Source organism: Protobothrops mucrosquamatus, unplaced genomic scaffold (genome assembly GCF_001527695.2).
Source record: "Protobothrops mucrosquamatus isolate PMUCROS unplaced genomic scaffold, P.Mucros_1.0 scaffold1114, whole genome shotgun sequence".
NCBI classification, from domain to species: domain Eukaryota; kingdom Metazoa; phylum Chordata; class Lepidosauria; order Squamata; family Viperidae; genus Protobothrops; species Protobothrops mucrosquamatus.
In genome coordinates this window covers 319,263-345,209 of record NW_015387333.1, presented here as the reverse complement: position 1 = coordinate 345,209, position 25,947 = coordinate 319,263, and the positions used below count along the sequence as shown (strand labels likewise).

At 42.5% G+C, this 25,947-nt stretch overlaps 1 protein-coding gene across 1 annotated transcript in view; it reads left to right on the top strand.

The window, feature by feature from the left end:
• The first annotated feature begins 7,748 nt into the window (after positions 1–7,748).
• The window catches only part of GRHL3 (grainyhead like transcription factor 3), a 34,190-nt gene continuing 15,991 nt past the window's right edge, over positions 7,749–25,947 (top strand). The window contains exons 1-10 of the mRNA XM_029284912.1: positions 7,749–7,926; positions 8,403–8,464; positions 10,212–10,548; positions 12,668–12,741; positions 13,729–13,882; positions 14,083–14,194; positions 14,826–14,920; positions 16,000–16,158; positions 18,196–18,274; positions 25,538–25,671. Of these exons, the coding sequence (XP_029140745.1) occupies positions 7,774–7,926; positions 8,403–8,464; positions 10,212–10,548; positions 12,668–12,741; positions 13,729–13,882; positions 14,083–14,194; positions 14,826–14,920; positions 16,000–16,158; positions 18,196–18,274; positions 25,538–25,671 (1,359 nt within the window). The 5' untranslated portion in view covers positions 7,749–7,773. The remainder of the gene's footprint in view (positions 7,927–8,402; positions 8,465–10,211; positions 10,549–12,667; positions 12,742–13,728; positions 13,883–14,082; positions 14,195–14,825; positions 14,921–15,999; positions 16,159–18,195; positions 18,275–25,537; positions 25,672–25,947) is intronic.

Below are 25,947 nucleotides of genomic sequence, written 5' to 3'. Positions count from 1 at the left end.
CTTCTCTCCTTGATCAGTTTCCACCCATTGCTTCTAGTCCTGCCTTCAGGCGCCTTGGAGAATAGCTTGACTGCCTCTTCTTTGTGGCAGCCCCTGAGATATTGGAACACTGCTATCATGTCCCCCCTTGTCCTTCTCTTCATTAAACTACTCTTATTAGCAACACATAATAGCTGCTGGTTGACTCCAGGATGGCGGAGTGGAGAGTGATCTAAGTAAAAGTCTTGCCCTTGAGCCACAGGGCCTCTTTAACTGGAAAAGCACCCAAGGGTGGGGATTGGCAATGATGCCTTTCCCTCCCCCACCCCTCCAGTGGGACTCTGTTTGATCTGCAGCCTGTCCTCTTTTCCATTTGTGGAAAATCAAAGCAGCAGGGAGGATCTTGGCCTTACTTCTAATCCTTTCTCTCCTTGCAAACAAAGCAGGAGATGAGCTATGCCCAGAGATTGTGATTGATTTAAGAACAAACTCCTTGTAGATCAATGTTTCTCAACCTCCACAACTTGAAGACGCGTGGACTTCAGCTCCCAGAATTCCCCAGCCAGCCATGCTGGCTGGGGAATTCTAGGAGTTGAAGTCCACGCATCTTCAAGTTGTCGAGGTTAAGAAATACTGCTGTAAATGTTGCGATTATGCCAAATCCAACATTGCTTTCACTATTCCAATCTCAAGTTGTAGTTGTATGAGTTCAGATCAGATCTTTAAAGGAGGGAGAGAAGGAAAAGCTCAGATCTCTTCATGTGCTTTGGTTGATGTGTAAGCGACGGGCCTGCTTTGTACATCCTGCAGCACAGAAGTGCAATTTGTTTTGTTGGGCATAGCCTGTTGCACAACTGTAGTTTTTTCTGATTTGTAAGTTGTGTTTTATTGTGATGGGGCACAAGTCAAGACAGCAGCTTCAGCTATGGAATCAATCTCCCCCCCCCACCATTCCTTTTTTGTGCTTATTGATGCCAATGAAAAAACGGAGCAGTTTTGATTGCAGGATTGTGACTGTCAATCTGACTTTTTTGATCTCCCTTGAGGGCCATTTTAGTAAGCATCTAGTAAGCATTTAGTAAGCATTTAGTAAGTGGCTTGATTCAATCATTCGTGCTTAACAAAACCATAGATTAGAGGAGGGGTTTTCAAACTTGACGACTTTAAGCCTTGTGGACTTTAGTTCCCAGAATTCCTCAGCCAGCTGTGCTGGTTGGGGAATTTTGGGAGTTGAAATCCACAAGCTTTGGCTTAGAGTGGCACCATGGTTTAAAGCTTACCAGGTACGTCCAGCTAAATGTGAATTAGTTAATAAACCCTGTATGAACCAGAATAAGAGAAATAGGAATCTTATGCCTTTAACAGTTGCATATCCTTGTTAATAAAAATGGAACCTGCAATCAAATGTGCAATAAGAAGTGCTCCTCTGTAGGGTCCCCTCTGCTTCCCCCCCCCCTTTCCATTCTTATGTCCCAATCCCCTAAAAGCCACAAGCAATCTTTTTTGGGTGAGGTTTTATTCATATACTTTTTGTATTTCCACTTCTACAAAATATTGGACAATTCCCAGTTCTGCAAGTTCTTGTTTGTGATACTCTCGTAACAACATAAGCAATGACCCTCACAATCTGGATATCTGAAGTAAAGAAAAATTAGGGTACTCCCAGTATTGGGTTAGATCAGGGGTAGGCAACCTCTGCTCTTTTATGACTCATGGACTTCAACTCCCAGAATTCCTGAGCCAGCCATGCTGAGGGGAAAGGGAGAGGTTTCCAAGCTGAGCCATGCTGGCTCAGGAATTCTGGGAGTTGAAGTCCACAAGTCATAAAAGAGCCAAGGTTGCCTACCCCTGGGTTAGATATAGTGGAAGTGAAGAGCAATAAGCAGTACAAAGAAGAGCAGTCTAGTGGATTCTTTAATTTATCTTCATGGATTCCCTAATGGGTTTACTTTTCTATGACAGTGTCCTAGAAAAGTCCTACAGAAATGGACATATAGGTGAGGAGGGAAATATAATTCCCTGGAACTAGGAAGAAACAGAAAAAGAAAGAAAGAAAGAAAGAAAGAAAGAAAGAAAGGAAGGAAGGAAGGAAGGAAGGAAGGAAGGAAAGAAAGAAAGAAAGAAAGAAAGAAAGAAAGAAAGAAAGAAAGAAAGAAAGAAAGAAAGAAAGAAAACCAACTTCTTGCCGTGAAGAACTTGTAACCCAACTTTCCCCAGTGTGGTGTTCTTCAGGCAAATTGTATTAGCTTCCATGCTAAGATGGGTTTTATGAAGACTGTAGACCAAAACATCTGGACATCATGTTGGGAATATTTAAAGGGCCAAGTAAGAAAGTATTTCCCTTGCATGTGAATTTCAGGCAGTCCTGACATTTTTAGAAGATCGGGGACCATCCCACAAGGACTGTTCCCCCTTTTTATATTCAATGGAGAATGATTTCAATGAAAAGTTTCCATAATATAGTAAATTAAATCACAGTCTACTGATAATATCACAGTCTACAGATCTGGTAATATAGTAAATTAAATCACAGTGTACTCTTTAGGTCAGGTTTCGGTTACCAGTTGCCCTCCAGATGTGTTGATATTACAGTTCTAGCTATCGTGATCTGAAATAAGTGGAGAACATTTGATTGGAGAGGGTAAATTTGGATTCAGAGGTTCCAAATGGACCTTTGTAACCCCAAACCCGCAGTTTGAACTGACTCCAGAAATGAAGCTCAATTTAGTGAGAACTAGGGAGGATCCTGGGTGGTTCCACATAAAATTTAATATTGCCATCTTCTGCACCTGCCAGTGTGTCTGCACCTTCTTCAAGGGTGGCCCCATTAATTAACAGATCGCAGTAATCCAGGGATGGGCAAACGGCAACCCCAAGGCTGCATGCAGAATCTAAGATCCATTTCTGGGGTCCCCACCTACTCCTTTAATTGATGTTGTTCAAAGTCAGCAGACTATTTTGAGAAATGAAGTGTGCAAACATGGAGAGTTATGCCAGAAAATACCGAGAATTAACAACATTTAAAAACAAAAAACAAAAATTATCCCCAGAGAGAGAGAGAGAGAGAGAGAGAGGGAGAGAGAGAAAGAAAGAGAGAGAGAGAGAGAGAGAGAGAAAGAAAGAGAGAGAGAGAGAGAGAGAGAGAGAGAAAGAAAGAGGAGAGAAAGAGAGAGAAAGAAAGAAAGAGAGAGAGAGAGAGAGAGAGAGAGGGAGAGAGAGAAAAAGAGAGAGAGAGAGAGAAAGAGAGACAGACAGACAGAGAAAGAAAGAGAGACAGACAGACAGAGAGAGAGAAGAGAGAGAGGGAGGGAGAGAGAGGAGAGAGAGAGAGAGAGAAAGAGAAAGAGAGACAGACGGAGAGAAAGAAAGAGAGAAGACAGACAGACAGAGAGAGAGAGAAAGAAAGAGAGAGGGGGGAGAGGGAGAGAGAGAGAAAGAGAGAGAGAGACAGAGAGACAGAGAGAGAAAGAAAAAGAGAGAGACAGAGAGAGAAAGAAAGAGAGACAGAGAAAGAAAGAGAGGGAGAGAGAGAGAGAAAGAGAGAGAAAGAAAGAAAGAAAGAAAGAAAGAAAGAAAGAGAGTCAGACAGACAGACAGACAGAGAAAGAGAGAGAGAGAGAGAGAGAGAGAGAGAGAGGAGAGGGAGAGAGAGAGAGAGAGAGAGAGAGAGAGAGAAAGAAAGGGAGGGAGAGAGAGAGAGAGAGAGGAGAGGGAGAGAGAGAGAGAGAAAGAGAGAAGGGGGGATCACATGTCCATGAGATGGTCCACCTGCTGGAATCATTGTTTCATCTGAGACCCTCAGCCAGTCAAGGAGATTATAAATACAGCTCATTTAGTGACGTTCATAGTTATAACAGCACTGAAAATAGTGACTTAGGACAGTTTTTCACAGACCGCTGTCGCATCCCCCTGGTCACGTGATCAAAATTCAGACGCTTGGTAACTGACTCATATTTATGACGGTGGCCATGTCCTGGGGGACCACCTGATCCCCCTTTGCAGCCTTCTGACAAGCAACGTCAACGGAGAAACCAGATTCACTTAGCAACTGGGTTACTAATTTAACAACTGCAGTAACGACTGTGGCAAGGACGATCACAAAATGGAGCAAGATTCATTTAACAACTGTCTTACTTAGCCACAGAAATTTTGGGCTGAGTTGCGGTCGTAAGCCGAGGACTACCTGTAGTGGATCGTGCCGGAGAAACGAACGTTTTAGTAAGGTTCCTCTCGGAGATTTTTTCAGAAGACGGGGCAGGAGTCTTATTGTGTATTTCATAGCTGCTAGCCTTTTTTTATACGGCAGAATCATCCCATGCCTTTGGGGGGAAAATGCAAATCGCAGAAGCTGAATAATCAGCTGGAGACTTGGCAAAGCAAAAGTGTTAAGCCATTCGGAGCGCATCCATTTCCCCCACTCTTTTGCCTTTCAAAACATTTTGCAGGAACTGTTCCAGGTCTTTGTTCAGATTAATAATTGCATCATGAGAATGTCATAGTCTGCCTTCCATGTAATCACATTACGATCCAATTAGCCCCAGGAGAGTGTGACAGAGGGAAACTGAGCCACAGCTTCCCAAGAGAGGGAAGACAAAAAATCAGGAGGTTGGGACCAGAGAACATCTAAAGCAGGGCTTTTCAACCTTTTGACTCATTGTACCACTTTTAGGATATGGCAATATCCAAGTACCACCAGTCGCCTAGCAAGGTGTCAAAAATTTGATGACCAAAAAAAAAAAAAAAAAAGGAAAAAAGTGATAAAGTACAGGTAATCCTCGACTTACAACAGTTCGCTTAGTGACTGTTTGAAGTTACAATGGCACTGAAAAAAGTGACCCCCAAGCCACAGCCGAGCAAGACACCTGCCTGCCCGCCCGGCCGCGCTCTTCCTCCTGTCCGAGGTTTTCATTGTTGTGAGCATTTCTGTTGAGGATTGGCAGCGGGGGTGGGGTGGGGGGGTGTTTGGTTTTTATTCCCTCCATCTGCTGGGTGGTTGCAGCAGGTTCTGGTCACTTCACATGACCCTGGGACACTGTGACCGTCATAAATATGAATCAGTTGCCAACCATCTGAATGTAAATCACAAGACCCTGGAGATGCTGCAACATTCCAGCTGATCGGCGCTTCTTCTGGGCTCAGCAGAAGCGCCAGGATCAGTGCTGAGCTCCAGCTGGAGCCTGGCACTGATCCTGGCGCTTCCACTGAGCCCTGACAGCCCTGCAGCTCCAGCCATCTCTCGCTCAGGCTTGTGCGGTACTGCCACCGGTTCAGCTCATTCCTCTCCCCTGCTACCACTTTTCTAGGATGGTCCCGTACCACCTGCCAGGTGCCAATGTACCACAGGTGGTACCCGTACCACTGGTCGAAAAGCCTTGATCTAAAGAACTTATGGAGGGTATCAGTGTCCAAACAAAACTTTGACCTGGGCCACAAGGGTGAGAACCAATGGGGTGTGGGGGGAGATCTACTCTAGAACAAGATTGGAAAACTGGTCCTTGGAAGTGCTAAAGATTAGGCTGCCCAAAATTGCTTGCAATTTGAGTTTTCAGGGATGGGATGATTTAAAAAAAAGGGGAAAAAAACACGAGGGGAAAAAAAGGGATATTCCTCTTGTATTTTGTCAATACGGGTGTCAAATTTCTTCCTGAGCACAATTCAACTTGGCTTTGATCTAAAACATTGTGCAGTACATAAAAAACATGTCTACTATTTAAATTGTCATTAGAGACCTTCTTCCAGAATTGGGCAGTTAACAGAGACAGAGCCTTCTTGAGTTTGGCACCTTAATTGTAATTTTTTTTATTCTTCAAGAACGGGTTGTCTTTTGTACTAGCTTTATTTATTTTTCCAACTCTCTTGCGAACCCCTGCTTTATTCTGTAAGGTTTCCGTGAATAACCCTGGAGTGCTATTTTAATTGTGGTCTCTTGCCTGGATTTGAGGCAGATACATTTTATTGTCTGTCTCCTCTGACTGCTGGTGGAGTTGTTTAATCACTTCTTTTGTTGCTGTAGTTTGTTTTAGCCTACACATCTTGAAAGTTCTTTTGCTGAAAGACATGACAGAAATGTCTTCGGTTTGTCATTGTTGCTAAACAGATTTACCATTAGCTCGGTAAAGATGCTTTTCCAAAAGGGAGCCAATTTGGATCCAGACAGTCTTTCAGGACGAAATCTTAACTTTCGCTAATAGCTTGTTTGTTTTTAGCCAATAATAAAATCCCACCCATCTAGAGCTCCTAGGGCATCTCACAATTAAAAGATAAAACAATAAAAACACAACAAATTGCATAACCTATGACTGTGAGAAAGTGCAGGAACGGGCAAGCAAAGGAGGGGATGAGAACAGAAGGAGAATACGGTTACTCATTTTATTCACCTATTCAGTTCTTTGTATCTCACCTCAAGATCCCAAGAGTTTTTATGTAAAGAGCCACCCAAAATGTTTCCCTTGGAAACATCCTAGAGGCTGATGGGACTCTCGGTGGGAGAGTTGACCTATTATATATTACATGGCAAGCTTCCCCAGAAACTTAACAGAATAACAGAGTTGTAAGGGACCTTAAAGATCTTTTAGTCCAACCCTCTGCTCAAGCAGGAGACCCTATACCAGGGGTAGGCAACCTTGGCTCTTTTATGACTTGTGGACTTCAACTCCCAGAATTCCTGAGCCAGCATGGCTCAGCTTGGAAACCTCTCCCTTTCCCCTCAGCATGGCTGGCTCAGGAATTCTGGGAGTTGAAGTCCATGAGTCATAAAAGAGCCAAGGTTGCCTACCCCTGGCCTAGGCCTGTATTTCTCAACCTTGGCCACTCGGAGATGTGGGGTACCAGGGGTAGGCAACCTTGGCTCTTTTATGACTTGTGGACTTCAACTCCCAGAATTCCTGAGCCAGCATGGCTCAGCTTGGAAACCTCTCCTTTTCCCCTCAGCATGGCTGGCTCAGGAATTCTGAGAGTTGAAGTCCACGAGTTATAAAAGAGCCAAGGTTGCCTACCCCAGCCCTATACCATTTCAGACAATCAGCTGTCCAATCTCTTCTTAAAGTGATGGAGCACCCACAGCTTCTGCAGGCAAGCTGTTCCACTGATTAATTGTTCTCACGATCAGGAAATGTCTCCTTAATTCTAGGTTGAATGTGCCCTTGATTACTTTTCATCCATTGTTTCTTGTTCAGCTGCTTTGGAGAATAGATTGATCCCCTCCTCTTTGTGGCAATCCCTGAGATATTAGAACACTGCTATCATGTCACCCCCACATCCTTCTTTTCATTACATTAGACATACCCAGTTCCTGCAACCGTTCTTCATATGTTTTAGCCTCCAGTCCCCTGATCATTTTTGTTGCTCTTCTCTGCACTCTTTCTTAGAGTCTCAACATCTTTTTTATATCATGGTGGCCAAAACTGGATGCAATATTCCAAGTGTGGCCTTACCAAGGCATTATAAAGTGGCACTAACACTTCACTTAGAGCTTCAAGTGAGAGCTTGATTCATTACACCCTTGTTAATCCATCTAAATCAGTCTAATTTAGAAGATAAAATCTATTTTTTGTTGTCTAATGAAGTCATACGTGTAAAATGAAACAACAAGACAGCATGCAAGGAAAATATAAAAAGCACACCCCAACAAATAGCGCTGCTCATATTAGAGAGGGTGTATTGAACTGATACAAGTGCTGTAATTTTCTACGTATTTTGCTAAAACAGATGGTTGCAAAGAAATGTCCCAATACAACGTGCCTCTTTGTGTTCCCATTCAGCTTCATGTCTGTGCGTCTTCTGAAAAACGATGGGATGGGCTTGCAGAAGTACTCCTATATGAACGAAGACGAAGCTTGGAAGACTTATCTGGAGAACCCTCTAACAGCAGCCACTAAGGCCATGATGAGAGTAAATGGGGATGATGACAGCGTAGCAGCCCTGAGTCTCCTTTATGACTATTATATGGTATGAAGAACAATTGGTGCAGGGGTTAGGAGAATCTGCTGGGTGCACTCACAAAATGGCGGCCACGGCAGGCCTGTCAAGTTCCCAAATGTCCATAGAGCAGAACTCATTTCTATTTTTGCAAATAAACATGATGCTAAAGCAGTGTTTCTCAAACTTGAGAGAGTTTCTCAACCTTGGTAACTTCAAGGGAATGGAGAATGCTGGCTGGGGAATTCTGGGAACTGAACTCCACGCATCTTCAAGTTGTCATGTGAGAAACACTGCCTTAGAGTGTTATGCAAATCCAGTCCATCTGATTTGTGTTTATAGCTGAGGTTGTTGCACAAACTAGAAAATATGATTAATTTGGCCACCAGGTTAAATGCATTCTTTCAACCATCGCGAATACACAATAATAGAGATTCAACCTGGAACATCATCATCCTGATCTGCAGGACATGTTTATTTTTCGTTATTTTTTTTCTCCTTGTTAGGTTCCAAAAGATAAGCGAATCCTTCCATCTGGGACACCGGGGCGCAGTGAAGTTGGGAAGAGGTAAGGAAAATATCTGCCCCGTTTTGTAAACTGCTTGGGGGGGGGAAATGAGGACTTTATAAATCCATGCTACAAAACATCTGTTTCTTTAGTTCAAAAAATAATTGAAAGGTGTGTCAGTAGGTGACGACAACGGGAGGGCTGGACTCCACAATGTCTTACTAGATTACAAGTTATGACAGATTGGGGGGAATGGGGTGAAGAGAGCAGAAGTGAAAAAAAACTATTTGCATCCCTTTGGGGTCTGTGGCTGCCTCCTACACAATGGTCCTGATGCAGCAGTAGGTTGGCTTCTTCTACCTATTTCTGGACTAGGATCAGATCAAAAATGCTGGTTATGCACCCAGTTGTTTTGAAAAGCTTTACTGTGCTTCCAAAAGATGTATACTAGCAACCTCTGGCTTGCCAGGTGCTGGGGAATTTGAGTGCATGCCTAATTGAAAGGGATCTTGGATGCTGTAGTTCAACAACACTGATGGGACATCATTTACTATTCCTAGTAGAGAAAGAGGCTTCTGAAACCACTTGGCAGCCACTGCAAAATTATAAAAAGAGGCAATCTCTGCTCAGGTATGAGATAGAGGTGGTGTGCTTAGAAGGAATAATAATAATAATAATAATAATAATAATAATAATAATAATAATAATAATAATAATAATAGTAGTAGTAGTAGTAGTAGTAGTAGTAGTAGTAGTAGTAGTAGTAGTAATAAACAAACTGCTCTGGGACTTCAGAATTCAAACAGACAAGCACCTGCCACATAACATCCCGGACTTAACAATTGTTGATAAGAAAGACAAAAAAAGTCTGGATAGTGGACATGGCAGTGCCTGAAGACAGCAGAATAGATGAGAAAGAACTGGAGAAGATAACAAAATACAAAGACCTACAAATAGAAATAGAAAGACTGTGGCAAAGGCAAGCAAGGGTAGTACCAATAGCAATAGGCGCCTTGGGTGCAATCCCAAAACAACTGGAGCACCACTTGAACACCATCGGCATTGACAAATTCGCCATTAGTCAGTTGCAAAAGGCGGCCTTACTAGGAACCACCTCCATCCTGCGACGATATCTGAATACCATTAAACATCCACATCTGCCTATCCCAGGTCCTTGGGAAGGACTTGATAGGTAGACAAAAATGCCAAATCCAGTCTGAACATCTGGCTGACTGTGCGATGATTAATAATAATAATAATAATAATAATAATAATAATAATAATAATAATAATAATAATAATAATAATAATAATAATAATAATAATAATAAAGTTGGAAGGGACCTTGGAGGTAATCTAGTCCAACCCCCTGCTCAGGCAGGAAACCCTGTACCATTTCGGACAAATGGCTGTCCAGTCTCTTCTTAAAAACTTCCAGTGTTAGGCAACCCTAACAACTTTAAGACTTGTGGATTTCAGCTCCCCTGGCCTGCAGTCTTCCAAGTGTTGCTGGACTACAACTCCCAACAGTTCCACTCAGAATTCAGGGAACTGTACTTGAGCTGTCTCTGGAAAGCCATGGCTCCTCCATCCTTTCCTTAGAGAGAGTTCTGTGAAAGAGATTGGGTAGCACTATAAACGGTGTAAGCTTTCCATTTAGCAAAATGAAAGCGAAAGAATAATCTGATCAAGTTCTGATGATAACAGAGTATTTACCAAGTAGTTACCAAGTAGTTACCGTATTAAATGTCCTTCTGCTGGCCTTCTGTTGCTAAATCCTTTTGCCTGGTCCTTCCTTCTCTTTTAGGCATTGCCATGGGATGGAATATGAACCAGAGATTTCTTCCTTTGAAGGTTCTGCTCAGCTCATGAAGCTTCTGGCTGAAAACGTTTCGGTGAACCAAGAATATCTGGACTTGCCCAAGAAGAACGGTTTAGCTTTTGAGAGCATCTCTTCTCCTCAGAAGCCACCAGCTCTGCCTCCAGGTCCCAGCAAACTAGAGACCAATCCTGAGAATTATATGATTACTTCAGGAGACATGTATGACAACGGCTCGCTTAATTCCCTCTTTGACTCCATCCACGTGGCTCCACCCCAACAGAGATGGCAGCCAGATAGCACTTTTAAAGAAGACCCCGAGGAGGTAAGAACTTATGCAAGATCCTTGTTTGATGTTATCAAGCCAATGGTGGTCTGCAGGTGTATATCAGTGACACCGCTAAGTTAGGCTTCGCTAACCACATGGCATCCAGATGTACTGGAGCACAATTCCTAACATCTCCAACCAACACAGCTGGTAGTTACGCGAATTGTCATCCAGCACATCTGGAAGGCACCAGGTTCGGGAAAGTTGGGGAAAGTATATCTTAATGCGTAGCATAAAATCCAGCCTGTTTTGAAACCCAGAAAGTTTGGTGGATCTAAGGGAGGGCCATTTCAGCTTGGTCAGCCACCTGGCTTGGATCCAAGCTGTGTGGTTCTGCCCACTTCTGTGCAGGATGTGACATGCATGGTTATAAATGGGAGCAGCACAGATTGTGGTAATTAGGCGTACAAAGGAGTGTCCCTTTCATACAAAATCAGTTGTCACGAGGATTCAGCAGGATGAAGTGGAGTTGGGGGGGGTGATGTCAGCTGTTCCTTAAATAGACTTCTTATCCACATTGTTATCCACATTGTTCAGTGACTACAGCTTATTTCTAAGCTGCTCTTTCCTATTACACTAGGCCAGTGCAGAAGAGTTAAGAAACGGGAAAGTACAGAGACGTGGTCCACCTTTAGCAATTACTGACTTAGAGTCCTGATGGGATTGGTTTCCTTTCATCCTGGTTCAAGGATAAGCAACCTTTATGGGCTGTGAAATAATATGGAATGGAATTCTCAAAGGAGATGTTTGTAAACCATGGTTTATGGCTTAATGTTCTGCATGAACTTTCTTTTGCCTTGCTTGTTCTTCTCCTTCTCCTCATCCAGTTTATCCTGGACCCAAAGAAAGCTGGGCAGATTTCAAAATACAAATCAATCCAAGCCCTTTTGCTTTTCTTTCATTGGGATACCACCTTTTATGGACCAAGCATAATTAAAAAATATCTTAGCAACATCTTTGCAAATGTAGCTGAGGACAGAAAGAAGCTTTCTGGAGATCAAAGGAAGATCTCCCACTTCAAACATTAGCACAAACTGGTCCTCCAGTTGCATTGGACAACAGCTCTCAGAAATCCCGTTTTGGGGTCTGGTTGTTGAGGGAGCTTCTGTTCCAACACCTTTAAACAACACAAGACAGGGGAAAGCTGTGGTGGGGATATCTGGGGAGAAATATTGGTTTTTCTCATGGTTGTGCAACCACTTTACTTCACACCTAAAGCCAGGACATTTTTGTATTTGCTCCTAGTTCAGGGGTAGGCAACCTTGGCTCTTTTATGACTCGTGGACTTCAACTCCCAGAATTCCTGAGCCAGCCATGCTGGCTCAGGAATTCTGGGAGTTGAAGTCCACGAGTCATAAAAGAGCCAAGGTTGCCTACCCCTGTCCTAGTTCATAAGCAGATTGCTAGCTAGGATGTGGTTTGGATTAGAATGGGTTTGGTAAGTCCTTTTCTGGCAAAAAAAGTCCTTCTTTTCCATGTAATGCAGAGTTTTTCAACCTTGGCAACTTTTAGACGTGTGGACTTCAGCTCCAAGAGTTCCCCAGGCAGCATAGGAGTTGAAGTCTACCCGTCTTAAAAGTTGCCAAGGTGGAGAAACACTGATCTAATCCATAGCCACTTCAGCTCTCTCTCTTCCTAAAAACTTGTTCTGGGGGTTGCAAAAATAGCACTCTGCTATTCAAGAGCTGATTATGTGGTTCTGAGTACAGGGTGGTTCCCGCTTGGTCTGCTCTGATGTCCTACTTGTTTAGCAGCTGGCTGAGACAGTTAAGGAGATGGTGCTTTTTTCTGGATACTCTGTCCCCCCACACAGCAAAGCTTAATCTGCTACATATCTGTCTACCCAATTTGCCTTGGATCTAAGGCAGGGGTCTCCAAGCTTGGCACCTTTAAGACTTGTGGACCTCAACTTCCACAAGCATTCTGGGAGTTGAAGTCCACAAGACTTACAGTTGCCAAGTGTTACAGTTACCCCTGAACTAAGGGAACAGGGGAGGCTTCAAAATACATACATACATACATACATACATACATACATACATACATACATAGTAAACTAAATTAAAATCAAATCAAATCAAATCACACCAAATTGTCCTGGTTTTGTTCTCTGCAGTCCTTGATCTTCAATGATATTTTGAAGGCAGAAGCTCCGTGTTCAGAAGGTTATTCCATCAGTGATGGCAAGACGTAAGTGTGAAGGTTTTCTCCTGAACTATTTAATCTCCAACAGAGGAAAAAAATATATCTTTTTTTTTTAATCGAGCACTTCCTACTCTGAGGCACTTGGTTATCCTCTTTTCTATAAGTTGGGCTCACTTGAGAACAATTGGGGACTTTCACACATAGAGTTTCTTCTGAATTGGTGCTGCATTTCCATGAACCTACAATGATGGCTCCTTTCAGCAAGGGAGCCAATTTATTTTCAGCTCAGCTGTTGTGCATCCAAAACTTCTCAGTTTTCTAATTGAAAATCTGGGAGCTATGCAGAGATTAGGAATGAACTGGTCTCCAATGAAAAGAACATCTGGTGCCTAGGCTGTCCCTTCCACTTGGACCTTTCACATCGAGACACTTTCACAATTTGCAGTTACATAGCAGACAGACAACAGGCATAGAGTCTTTAATAGGTGCCAAAGCACCTGGAAGCAGGACAAGAAGCAATGGATGGAAATTAATCAAAGAGAAAACCAACCTAGAAATACAGAGAAATTTCCTGACAGTTAGAACCATTAATCAGTGGAACGGCTTGCCTCCAGAGGTTGTAGGTGCTCCATCACTGAGATTTTCCAAGAAGAGATTGGACAGCCATCTATCTGAAATGATATAGAGTTTCCTGCTTGAGTAGTGGGTTGGACTAGATGACCTTCAAGGTCAATTCCAACTCTGTTATTCTGTTCTGTTATTCAATTGCAGTTATTTTTTTTGAACATCATTAAACCATCAGACCAGCGTAGAAGATGGATGTGTTGTTGGTTGATGCTGTTTTTAAATGTCCCCTATTGATTAGTAGAAGAGGGTTCTAATTAGCTCATGAACTAGGATCTGTCCAGCTTTGTAGTCTCATTATATTGGTGTAGCTATGACATTGAAGAAAACCATGTTCGCTCTGAGATTATGCCTTTTGTGTTTTACCGAGTAAAATCTCTTTCTCTTTCTTTAATGGTTCCATTCCAGCGACTTTGAATACACCTTGGGATCTCCCAAAGCTATTCATATCAAGTCAGGTGACTCACCCATGGCGTACCTCAACAAAGGACAGTTCTACCCGGTGACTTTGAGGACAGTTGGAGACGCCAAATGTTTACACTTGTCCTCAAACAAAGTGAAGGTAAGTGACAGGCGGCCAAACTTCCGCCAAAAAACATGGTCTCTGCAGGATTCATTAGCACAATAGCCATGGAGTTTTCTAAAATCGTCATCAATCCTGAATGTTACTCCAAAGTTGGTTTTGGTTTTGCAAATGGATGTATAAATAAGCACTTTGTAGAAGTTAACAGTGTCTGTGTGGGCTTCCTTCTCTTTTTCTAGAGCGTGGTGATGGTGGTTTTTGACAATGAGAAGATTCCAATGGAACAGCTCAAATTCTGGAAACATTGGCATTCGCGCCAACCAACAGCCAAACAGAGAGTCATCGATGTTGGTATGGAGTGTGACTACTTCGGGGTTACTAGTCCAGAATAGAATAAAAAATTGGGTAGGTGGGCTTTCTCCCAAACAACTAATCTGGTATCTATGGAGATTCTCAGTCATCATGGTTGTCCCAAAGGCGCTTTTTCAAAAGGCAACTGGACTTTGTTTTTCCTTGTAGACGTTTCGCTTCTTATCCAAGAAGCTTCTTCAATCTCAAAAAAGCACCTTTGGGACAACTAACCTGGTAGATTTTAGGTGAGCTGCTTCAGGTCCATGGGGCTGGGAAGCCAACCATTTCCCACTGTGATGGAGGCACTCCTGCTAATTTGTTTTGCCTACCTCCATCTTCTCCTCCAGGTGTTTATGGAGATGATGGTGAGGGCCATAGATTTCATTCACCACCTGGGACAGACCATGGCCATTCTTGTGACATTCATGGTCAGAATGGCTCTTAGGAGTTGGGTAAGGTTGGATGGAGGTAGAACTATCCTAGATCTTAGCCACTGAATCCTGAGGAAAGTTTAGGAGTAGTTCTGAGGAGTAAATATGGACCTATCACATCTTTTAAAGGTAATGATAATTAAGTAACTGTACCTGGTTGATTAAAGAACATAAAATAAATGTTTTTTTGTCTCTTTTAGCTGACTGTAAAGAGAATTTCAATACTGTGCAGCACATTGAAGAGGTAGCTTACAATGCCTTATCCTTTGTCTGGAATATCGCTGAAGAAGCAAAGGTAGGCTTGAGATACCAACAGAACTACCTGCTAGAATCAGGCAGAAAAATTGCCCTGCATTTTTGAAAACTAACTCTTAATTAATCTAATAAAGAAGAATTTGGTTTAGAACATTATTTTAAAGTAGAAAAGGATTTAGGAGAAATTCACATCGATGGAGTGGTAGGGTGTGAAGTGGTGGGGCCAAGAGTTGTGTGTCAATGCTCTGACTTTCCCTGGCCCATCATCTCTCCGGCACTCTGCTGTCTCCCTGGCTTCCCACATTGAATTCCATTAAATATTTGCAAGAGAAGCCAACTCTCCTCTCATCATTTTTAAGTCAGTGTGTTATTGTCACCCTGAAGAGGAAGTCCTGTCTCAAGGAAGCCCTTTGTCATCTTTGTCAGTCAGAATATTCAATATTAGCAGCGTTGACACCCTTGAGAAATGGTTGGAGAATTTCTCCCTCTCCTGAAGAGATTTAGAAAAATGGCCCACCCAATTTATATATCCACAAATTTGGCAGAGATTTTGGAACTTTGAACCAATCTGTTTCCAATAATCTCTTCCCTTTGGTGGTTACACTGATCTTTTGACTTTCATCTCGGTTAGGAATGGCTTCTCTGAGCAATTAGTCCAGGGGTAGGCAACCTTGGCTCTTTTATGACTCGTGGACTTCAACTCCCAGAATTCCTGAGCCAGCCTGGCTTAGCTTGGAAACCTCTCTCTTTCCCCTCAGCAGGGCTGGCTCAGGAATTCTGGGAGTTGAAGTCCACGAGTCATAAAAGAGCCAAGGTTGCCTACCTCTGGCCTAGGCCTAGGCTGCTTTATGACTTGTGGACTTCAACTCCCAGAATTCCTGAGCCAGCATGGCTCAGCATGGAAACCTCTCCCTTTCCCCTCAGCATGGCTGGCTCAGGAATTCTGGGAGTTGAAGTCCACGAGTCATAAAAGAGCCAAGGTTGCCTACCCCTGAATTAGTCGGTCCCATTGCAATAACACCAACCCACCCATTGGACACCTCTAGAGCTTCAGGTGAACCCCCTCTTTCAAGGCTACAATAGACCTAGCTCCATAGTGCTTTCCATTCGTTTTTGCAGGTGTTCATTGGTGTGAACTGCCTGAGCACGGACTTCTCCTCTCAAAAGGGTGTGAAGGGTGTCCCTCTGAATCTCCAGATTGACACTTACGACTACAGCACCGGGACAAACCGGCTGGTCCACCGAGCCATCTGCCAGATCAAAATATTTTGTGATAAGGTAGAGTAAAGGGAGCCTTTGGCAATTTTGTGCATGGGCTCTGTGTGTGTGTGTGTGTGTGTGTGTGTGTGTGTGTGTAGAAAGCCTCGGGATGGCCAGGGGTCACCCTCGTTGTTTCTTTTTTTATATATAAGTTTATTATTTTATCATAGAGAATAAAATACTGAACAGTAAAACTAACAAACAAAATGTAATAAAACAAAAGCGTGCATTCAACCCTAACCACACCAAAAAGAAAAAAAAGAAAATAGTGTACAAAAAAGGAGAAAAAAAGTGGTCAATTAAATTTAACATATATAACATGTACGGTAGGATCCACCCTGGCTGAGTGATGAAAGAAGAAAGGAATAAATTCCCCTCCCTTTTTACAAATGTATATAAAAGAAAAAAGAAGAAGAAGAAAAAGAAAAAGCAGTCAACGGGCTGAGCTAAACGTTACACTCATCTTCAGATCCCTCTGTTCACCATCTCTTATTATATTGAGCACATAGGAAGTCCACAAACGGTTTCCAGTCTCTTATATAGCTGTCTAGTCCGTTGTCTCTAATCAAAACGGTTAGTTTTGTCATCTCTGCTAATTCAGTCCATTTCAAAATCCATTCTTCAACAGTCGGCATCTCTTTTTCTTTCCATGGTTTGGCCAATATAATCCTCGCAGCCGTTGCCGTGTGAAGGAATGGCAGCCCAAATTATTTTTCAATTGATTTGTCCCGTCGTTTGTTATTTCTTGAACACAAAATCTTTTGGAGAGAAATTTTGCAAGCAAGAGCTAAAGTGCCACCTTTGGGCTCCAAGGAAAGTTTAGAGCTGAACAAGAGGACTTTCAGGCTTGCGGTTTTGAATATGTCCCACAGCCTCTCCCCAGGCCCCCCCCCCAATTAAGCCTAGAGAGCAAGGATTCTGAATGGAATTTCCCACCCCTCTCTACCTTTCGCCACCATCACAACCCAGATCACCCCCTACTCCATGCAGCAATGATGGGGGAGAAAAACCCTGTCCTTGTTCTCAAATCTAATTGGTAGGCAGCTGGAGGCAGGGAAGGGAAGAAGAAAGAAGAGAGAGATGAATCAGCAAGAGCAATGGAAAGAGGGAAGAATGTGGAGAGATCAAGATGCATGAATGGATGGGTCCAGGGCTGGTACCCATGGCTTGGAATGGGTCTACTGGTGGAGTGGGGCACCTGAAAATTGAGAGAGGCAGGGCATACATTCAGTCAATGATTATGCATGATAGCAGTGTTCCAATATCTCAGGGGCTGCCACAAAGAAGAGGGAGTCAAGCTATTCTCCAAGGCGCCTGAAGGCAGGACAAGAAGCAACGGGTGGAAACTAATCAAGGAGAGAAGCAACTTAGAACTAAGGAGAAACTTCCTGACAGTTAGAACAATTAACCAGTGGAACAACCGGCCTCCAGAAGTGGTGAATGCTCCAACACTGGAAGTTTTTAAGAAGAGACTGGACAGCCATTTGTCTGAAATGGTATAGGGTTTCCTGCCTGAGCAGGGTGTTGGACTAGATGACCTCCAAGGTCCCTTCCAACTTTATTATTATTATTATTATTATTATTATTATTATTATTATTATTATTATTATTATTATTATTCATGACCTATTAGATTCAGATGTTTGCAAGTCAAGGTAGAGGAATGTCATGTCACATTGCCACAGCCTTGTCAGTCTTACTAACTAGGCAGACCACAGGTAATCACAGCCAGATAAGCTAAATCTAATTTATTGTTAAGCTACATTAACAGAACTTTGCAGCCTGAAAGTACAAGCCTCCTGCTGTCACTTTTAGAGCCTGAGAACTTAAGGAGGGTCCCTCCTGTCTCTCTTGTTCCACCCATTGTGCAGTTGTGGGCCACGCTCCCTCTTATCTGGTCGCTCCTTCGGCAGTATCTTTTGGCAGCATCTCTGCACACAGTCTCCCGAGGTCATTCCCACACACCATTACGTTAAAACATAAAATGTTCGTAGGTTTACTTTTAGCAGCCATGAATGTGAGAGTGAGGTTGTGGCTTCTCTCCTTCTCTTCTAGGGAGCAGAGAGGAAAATGCGGGATGATGAACGCAAACAGTTCAGGAGGAAAGGGAAATGCTTGGATGCCAATAATAACGGTGAGTAGAAGCGGACTAACCGCTCCTTTAAACTGTTTGGAAAGGGGCCTTCGTGGCTGGATACCAGTCCATGCAAAGGAAACTGAAGGGATGGTGACTAACAGAGATGCCTGCAAGGTATGGTAAAAAAAAAAAAAAAGTCAATATGGCAGCCACAGCAGTCAGTAGATCTCTGCTCATTCATTTGTGTGTTGTTGTTAGTTGTAAAGTCGTGTCCGACTCATCATGACCCCATGGACAACATTCCTCCAGGCCTTCCTGTCCTCTACCATCTTCTGGAGTCCATTTAAGCTCACGCCTACTGCTTCAGTGACTCCATCCAGCCACCTCCTTCTCGGTCGTCCCCTTCTTCTCTTGCCCTCCATCTTTCCCAGCATCAGGCTCTTCTCCAGGGAGTCCTTCCTTCTCATTAGGTGGCCAAAGTACTTGAGTTTCAGCTTCAGGATCTGGCCTTCTAAAGAGCAGTCAGGGTTGATCTCCTCTAGGACTGACCGGTTTGATCGTCTTGCAGTCCAGCACCATAGTTCATGATTTGTGTGTTCCATATAATAAAGAGCTTCAGTTGTTCCATCGTGACCATCGTCTTGATGTTTTTAACCACACGCTGCAGACAACTTAGTGTCTGGGAAAGGAAGATCCTGCCGCTTCATGGTTTTGAGCTGCTTTCCTGCTTTGCACAACTCCAGAATCAGATATGGACCTTTGCGGTCTCACCCTGCCATCTTTTTCAGCATCTGAGACAGTTCAGCTACGGTGTACCTGGGACCGCATGAAAGGCAAATTTCCTACTTTGAAATACGGAGGCTCTGCAGCAGTTCTCCGTTGGTGGGAACGTCTGCCTCGCCCTGCCTCACAGTTCCCACGGTCTGGCAACCCACCCTTTTTCTTCCCTCCCTGTTGAGGCTCAGATACGATAGTCAAGACTGAGATGCTCTTATTTCAGGGGTCTTTTAAAGACAAATGAGGGGGGCTCCTGGGTGGCTTTACAGCTCCCCCACTGTAGCAACTGCTCAGACTGGGGCTTTGATTGAGTTCCGTACAAGGTGGTCCTTGACCTACAACAACTGGGACCAGAATTTCTGTTGGTAAGCAAGGCAGATGTTAAACAAGTCACTGCAGCTGTTAAGCGGATCACGCGGTTGTTAAGCAAATCCGGCTTCCCCCGTTGACTTTGCTTGTGGGAAGCCAGTTGGGAAGGTTGCAGACGGTGATCACGTGACTCCAGGATGCTGCAACCCTTTTAAATCCATGTTGGTTGCCAAGCGTCTGAATTTTGACCCCGTGACTTTGGGGACGCTGCAATGGTCCAAAGGGCAAGGTCTGCTTGTAGGTCTCTTCATTCAGGGCTGTTGTAACTTCATATGGCTCACTGAGCAAAAGGTTGTAAGTTGAGGGTTACCTGTATTTTGTATTTTTCTGTTGCTCACCTGGTGGAGGTTTGGATAGGTTCACAATATTCTCAGCCTTTGAGATTAGTGGCCGTGAAGATGACCAGGGATTGGCTTCCAACTGCTTTTAAGGATTTAGAAACAGTGTCAGCATTTGCAGTCTAAAAAGACTCTGCTCCAGCAGTCAGTTGCTTTAGAGTTGCTGTAAGGACCCACCTCAGTTAACCACCCCAGAAAGTAAAACTCTTGAAACAGGCATTGTCTCAAAAGGATACTTTTACAAAGGGTTAGTGACAGCAGGGAAGTCAAGGCGGGATCTGGGGGAAATCCTGCTTAAAAGGTATAGTAGTTAAACTAACAATATTCCTTCTCCCACCAAAGTCATACTGTCCATTTGAAATCCAGCCAATTCAACAAAAGCCAGGTACCTATTACCATATCTGCCCTAGAGCACTGCCCTAGAGCAGTGATGGCGAACCTTTTAGAGTCCGAATGCCCAAACTGCAACCCAAAACGCACTTATGTATCACTGGGTGCCGGGTGGGCATGACCAATTGGGTGGGCATGGCTGCGGTGATAACCGCAGACTGGGTGGGACTAAAAAGTTCAATCAATCAATCAATTCCAACTTTGCAAGATCTTTTTTTCCCCCGCAAGAAGTTGAAATTGATTGAACCTTTTTTTTTTTTTTTTTGCACACGGTGGCGGAGGCCTAAAGCAAAAAGGTTTTATAAAACCCAACTGAAGGCCTAGGACTGGGGCAATGGCACGCGTCCCCACAGAGAGGGCTCTGCGTGCCACCTGTGGCACACATGCCATAGGTTCGCCACCACGGCCCTAGAGTGAAAAAAATCTGGCTTACGATTCATATATGGTTGAAAAAGATGACTAAAATACAGATACAATTTAAACCAGAATTGTTTTTGTTAGGAATACTAGAAGCCAAGTATGAGAAGGAGAGTGAGTATTTAATATTGCATATATTGACAGCAGCGAGAATAGCATTTGCCCAATACTGGGAAAATGAAAATTTATCGTCTGAAGAGGTCATAATTAAGAAAATTTTAGAATGTGCAGAAATGGACAGATTAACTTTAGAGATTAAAGAGAAGGAAGATTCAGTTTACTTTAAAACATGGGACAATTTTTATCAATGGCTAGCAAAAAGATAGTGAGAAATGAAAGTGATACCTTATTGTGAATATATATTAGTAAGATGAAGGACATGTACTGACTCACTGACATTGTTTATGATTATTGTTTCTCATATTTACTATAGCTATTTACTATTACATTAATTAGTGCTATTGAACATATGTACCCGGACAATAGCCTGCTTGCTAAAGCTTGAGAATGTTTATGTCAATGGGGGGTAACCCCATTGTTGTTCCCAACCCTGACCCCCATTCTGAATCCCACCTCCCATACTGATCCCATCCCTTCCCTAACCTTATAAAACTGAATAAAATTTATTTTTTTTAAAAAAAGAAATCCAGCCAATCCACAAATGGCACGGTGTATGGGTAACTGGCACAGTTGGTGAGCATCTCAAGGTCTTCTCCAGTTTCGTTTCTCTGTAACTGTCTCCCTGATAAGAGAGACACATTCCTTCCTCAAGTGGATATAGGCAGGAGAGAAAAGGTAGAAGGTGAAAGTTATCCCAAAGGAAAGCAAATTCCCCCCTCCTCCCAGCAGAATGGCAGGCCCTAAAACAAGAGCACATATACAGGGGAAACAATAAGGATTTGGGGACCTGACAGTTGCGTCTACTCTTAGTCCAGCTTGACTGATCTGGTGCCCTCTAGATAAATCAGTGCAATTCTGGAAACTCCAAGCTGCCCAAGAGACTGGCTATACTATAGGATCCAAGTTTGCACCTTCCACCTAGAATCCAGGCCAGCCATGTTAGCCCAGCCCCAGCTGGATCTAAAGTCCCACTTTGAAAATCCTTCTCTTTGCTTATTCTATTTTATTTATTTACTTATGAGATTTAGACCCCATAAGTTGACACATGCCCTCCGGGAAGCTTACAAAACAAATCCATATTCAAAACATAATAAGTAAGATGTCAAATAAAAACAGCCATAAAAAACTACAAAAGAGAGAAAAGCAAAAGAGCGGGTCACCGAGATAAAAATAGCAGCTAGAACTAGTTTCAAGGGCCTCGCGATTGCTCCAAGCCCTCAAGGAAGCCTTGGCAAACTCTGCCTAGGGCCTTCAAGATAGCAAAGAAAGGGCCAGGGGAAAGTCCCTGGAGTAAGGGCTTCGTTGTATGGGCACCACAGCCTGAAGACTTGTCATTCCAGTAACCACCAGTCAGGTTTCCAAAAACGGAGAGACTATAAAGAACCTGTAAGATTAACTGAGTTGACCATGAGGGTCATATAGGAAAAGGTGATCCTTAGAGATTTCTTTTGGGATATCAACATGACCTCCATCTTCTGCTCGTTTCTGTGGTCCTTAGAGATTTCTTTTGGGACATCAATATGACCTCCACCTTCTGCTAATTTATGTGATCCTTAGGGATCTATTTTGGGGCCATCAACATCATTTCCACCTTCTGCTCACTTCTCTGCCTTCTTTTCTTTGTTCACCTTTCTAGGGTTTGGTTGCCAATGGCATCTTCTTGGTTTTGATCTCAGTTTAATAATGCATTCTTGAAGGACCTCTTAAATGAGTGTTGCCAAAAAAAATGACTCACAAGTTTTCTTGCATTTCATGGGACAATCTGCAGGCACATCTTACCAATATTGAATGGGGTTTAGCATATTACAAACAAACTTTGGTTTCTCTAGGATGCCATCTATGAAATAGCAATAGCACTTAGGCTTATGTACCACTTTATAATGCTTTACAGCCATCTCTAAGCGGTTTACAATGTCAGCGTATTGCCCGCAACAATCTGGATCCTCATTTTATTGACCTCAGAGGGTTGGAAGACTGAATAAACCTTGAGCCGGTCAGGACTGAACTCCTGGCAGTAGGCAGAGTTAGCCAGAAATACTGCATTCTAACCACTGCACCACCACAGCTCTTAGAATAGTCTCAGAAGGCTTTTAAATGGATGAGTTTGTGTTAAGACATTACTTTATTAGATTCAAGATTATTTGTTTACTGACTTTTTAAAATAGCTTTTCAGTTATATCTGCTTTTTGGGTGAATTTATTTATCTTCACACCAAAATCTATACACCACATATTTTGCAGGACTCAAGATGTTTTACACTACCACAAAGGAAAATGCCAATATATAAATAATGACAGAGGATAACTATAACCAGAAATACAAGCCTGTCTCTAAGGAAAGCCCATCACCATTAGTGCTGATAGTCCCTGAGATATAAAACACTTAAGTTCCTTCCTAAAGGCCAAAAGGTTAGCAGTAATATTAATAATAATAATAATAATAATAATAATAATAATAATAATAATAATAATGATGATGATGATGATGATGATGATGATGATGATGATGATGATGATGATGATGATAATAATAATAATAACAACAACAACAACAACAACAACAATAAAGTTGGAAGGGACCTTGGAGGTCATCTAGTCCCTGCTCAGGTCATCTACACCCTGCTCAGGCAGGAAACCCTATACCATTTCAGACAAATGGCTGTCCAGTCTTCTGTAGTTTCCTGGATCTATTTTTTCCCCTTTTTTGAAGATGGAAACTACATCAGCTCTTTTCCAGTCCTCTGGTAGTTCCCCAGTGCTCCAGGATCTTTGAAAAATATAGTTCAATGGTTCTGAGATCACATCTGCCAGTTCCTTGAGAACCTTGGGGTGTAATCCATCTGGTCCTGGTGATTTGAACTCGTCTAGGCTGGACAGGTGCTCACTTACCATTTTCTTGCCTGTCTTAACTTGTGTTTCTAATCTATTTTTTATAAGTTGGATTGTTTTTTTCTCTTTGTGTAAAGACAGATGCAAAATAAATGAATTAAATAGTTCTGCTTTCTCCCTCTTGCTTGTCACCTTCTTGCCACTTTCCCCCACTAATGGACCAATCATTTCCTTAACTTTTTTTCTTGTTTTTTACATGTTGAAAGAAGCTTTTTTTGTTACTTTTGACTTTGGTCACAAGCCATAGTTCATTTTGGACCTTAGGTTTCCTCACTTCATCTTTGCAGGCACGGACTATTTGCTGATATTCTGCCTTAGTTATGTGCCCCTCTTTCCACTTTTTATACTTGTCCTTTTTATCTTTCAATTTATCTTTATCTTTATACAGCCATGCTGCTTTCTTTTGAAAGCTGTTATTTTTCTTCTTTGTTGGTATTGTGCTAGACTGGGCTTTTATTATCTCACTTTTCAAAATTTCCCCAGCTTCTTGAGTTGTTTTCCCCTTGAGGATTCTTATCCATGGAATCCTTCTCAAGCCCTCGCTAAGTTTATTGAAATTAGCTCTCTTGAAGTCCAAGACTCTAGTTTGACTGTGTTCTATTGCTTGTGCTTCCATAATGTTGAATTCCAATATTGCATGATCATTTCCCCCCAAGGTCCCTGTGGCTTCAACACCTTCTATCTTTTCATCTCTGTTAGTGAGGATTAGATCCAATATGGCTAATCCCCTAGTTCCCTTCTCTACTTTTTGGGAGACAAAGTTGTCTTCTAGGTTTGTCAGGAATCTGTTTGATCTTCCACTTGGTGCAGAGTTTGTTTCTCAGTTGATGTCAGGGCAATTAAAGTCCCCCATTACTATTGTGATGTGCTTCCTACATACCTTAGTTAGCTGACTAGCAAAAAGTTCATGTATTTCCTCTGTTTGGTTGGGTGGCCTATAGTATACACCTATGGCAATGTCATTTTTCCCCTTTTATATTGACCCAAATGCATTCAAGACAGTTTTCATCATTGTTGTGCTCTATTTCTGTAGAGATGTAGTTATTTCTTATATATAGAGAGCAACTCCACCTCCTCTTTATCTTGGCACCCAAAGATTTTTTTCCATTTAGAAGTAACTCCTATGCTACCAGCCCCAAGGCAATATTTGCAGGTCTTCTACCTCTTCCTGCTTAATGTGTTTGGTTCTTGTTTCATGTGGGGAGGAAGAAAATCAAGTTACAAGCGGAATCATACATTTCTATGATTTTGTAAGATGCCTCGTGGGACTGTTTAACCCTGCTGAAAAGCAAAGGAGCAATTAGTATTTAACAAACTCTGAAACTGTTCTCCAGCTTTTCATGGAGGAACAGAGACAACAGGTGAATTCGTAATGTCAAGGCATCCATTTTTATGAACTTTTCTCAAGTAGCATTCTGCATTCAGTCAGCCTGTGATTGTGTAATAAAGACATTTTTTAAAAAGGTAACCTCAACCAAAAATAATAGGGATAACAACATAATAATAGAGAAAAGAGAAACATACCAATACCTATTGTTTATTAAACCAATTTATATAGCCACCTAATTCACAAATAAATGATTCTGGACAATGTTCAACGAAGCTAAAAACAGTGAATGAATAAATACATTAAGAGGTATAAAAATCAAAGTAAAAGAATAACAGAAGGGATGTCAAAAATAACAGAGCCACCTTACTAATATCAAATTTCTATTTCAGTTATAGGGATATTTTAAAATGGTGTCAATTAATCATTCAATGCTGTGATTTAATCAGCTAATATAACTATATGACATAAATAATATTTTTAATGTTTATTTATTAACCCTATGAGTGTGCTGGCTTAATTTATACATTAAAATATTTTTCTTTATAAAATTTCCCTCTTAAGTGTGCTTGTTTGGGTTTGTATAACTAGATCCCAGAAAATTTCCCTTCAAATATGAGGTTTCTGTTAATTTAGAATAAGGAGCGTGATTAAAAAAAAACAAAAACCCATCATTTTCTCTTCTATCTTTCAGGTTTAAAAAGCTGTTTAGTTTCAAGCTTTCGCAGCAATGAAATCACTTACCTCAAGCCTCAAACTGACTTGGAAACCCAGCCAGTCTTATTCATCCCAAATGTTCATTTTTCGAACCTCCAAAGATGTGGAACGGTAAGAGTCCTCTTGTGGCCCTACAGCAGCGGTTCTCAACCTATGGGTCGCGACCCCATTTGGGGTCGATCGACCAGTTCACGGGGGTCGCCAAGCAAGGCTGTCCGCCATTTTTTTTGTCCGCCATTTTTTTCCCCTTTTCCGGCGGGTGCCTTACCTCCCTTGAGCTGGGCCAGCTGGTGGTCGGCCTGCTCCGTCTCTGCCGCTTGCCAGCTACGCCTCGGCCGGCGCAGGGGGCGGAACCACGCATGCGCGGCGCTCCCGGGCAGGGAAAGT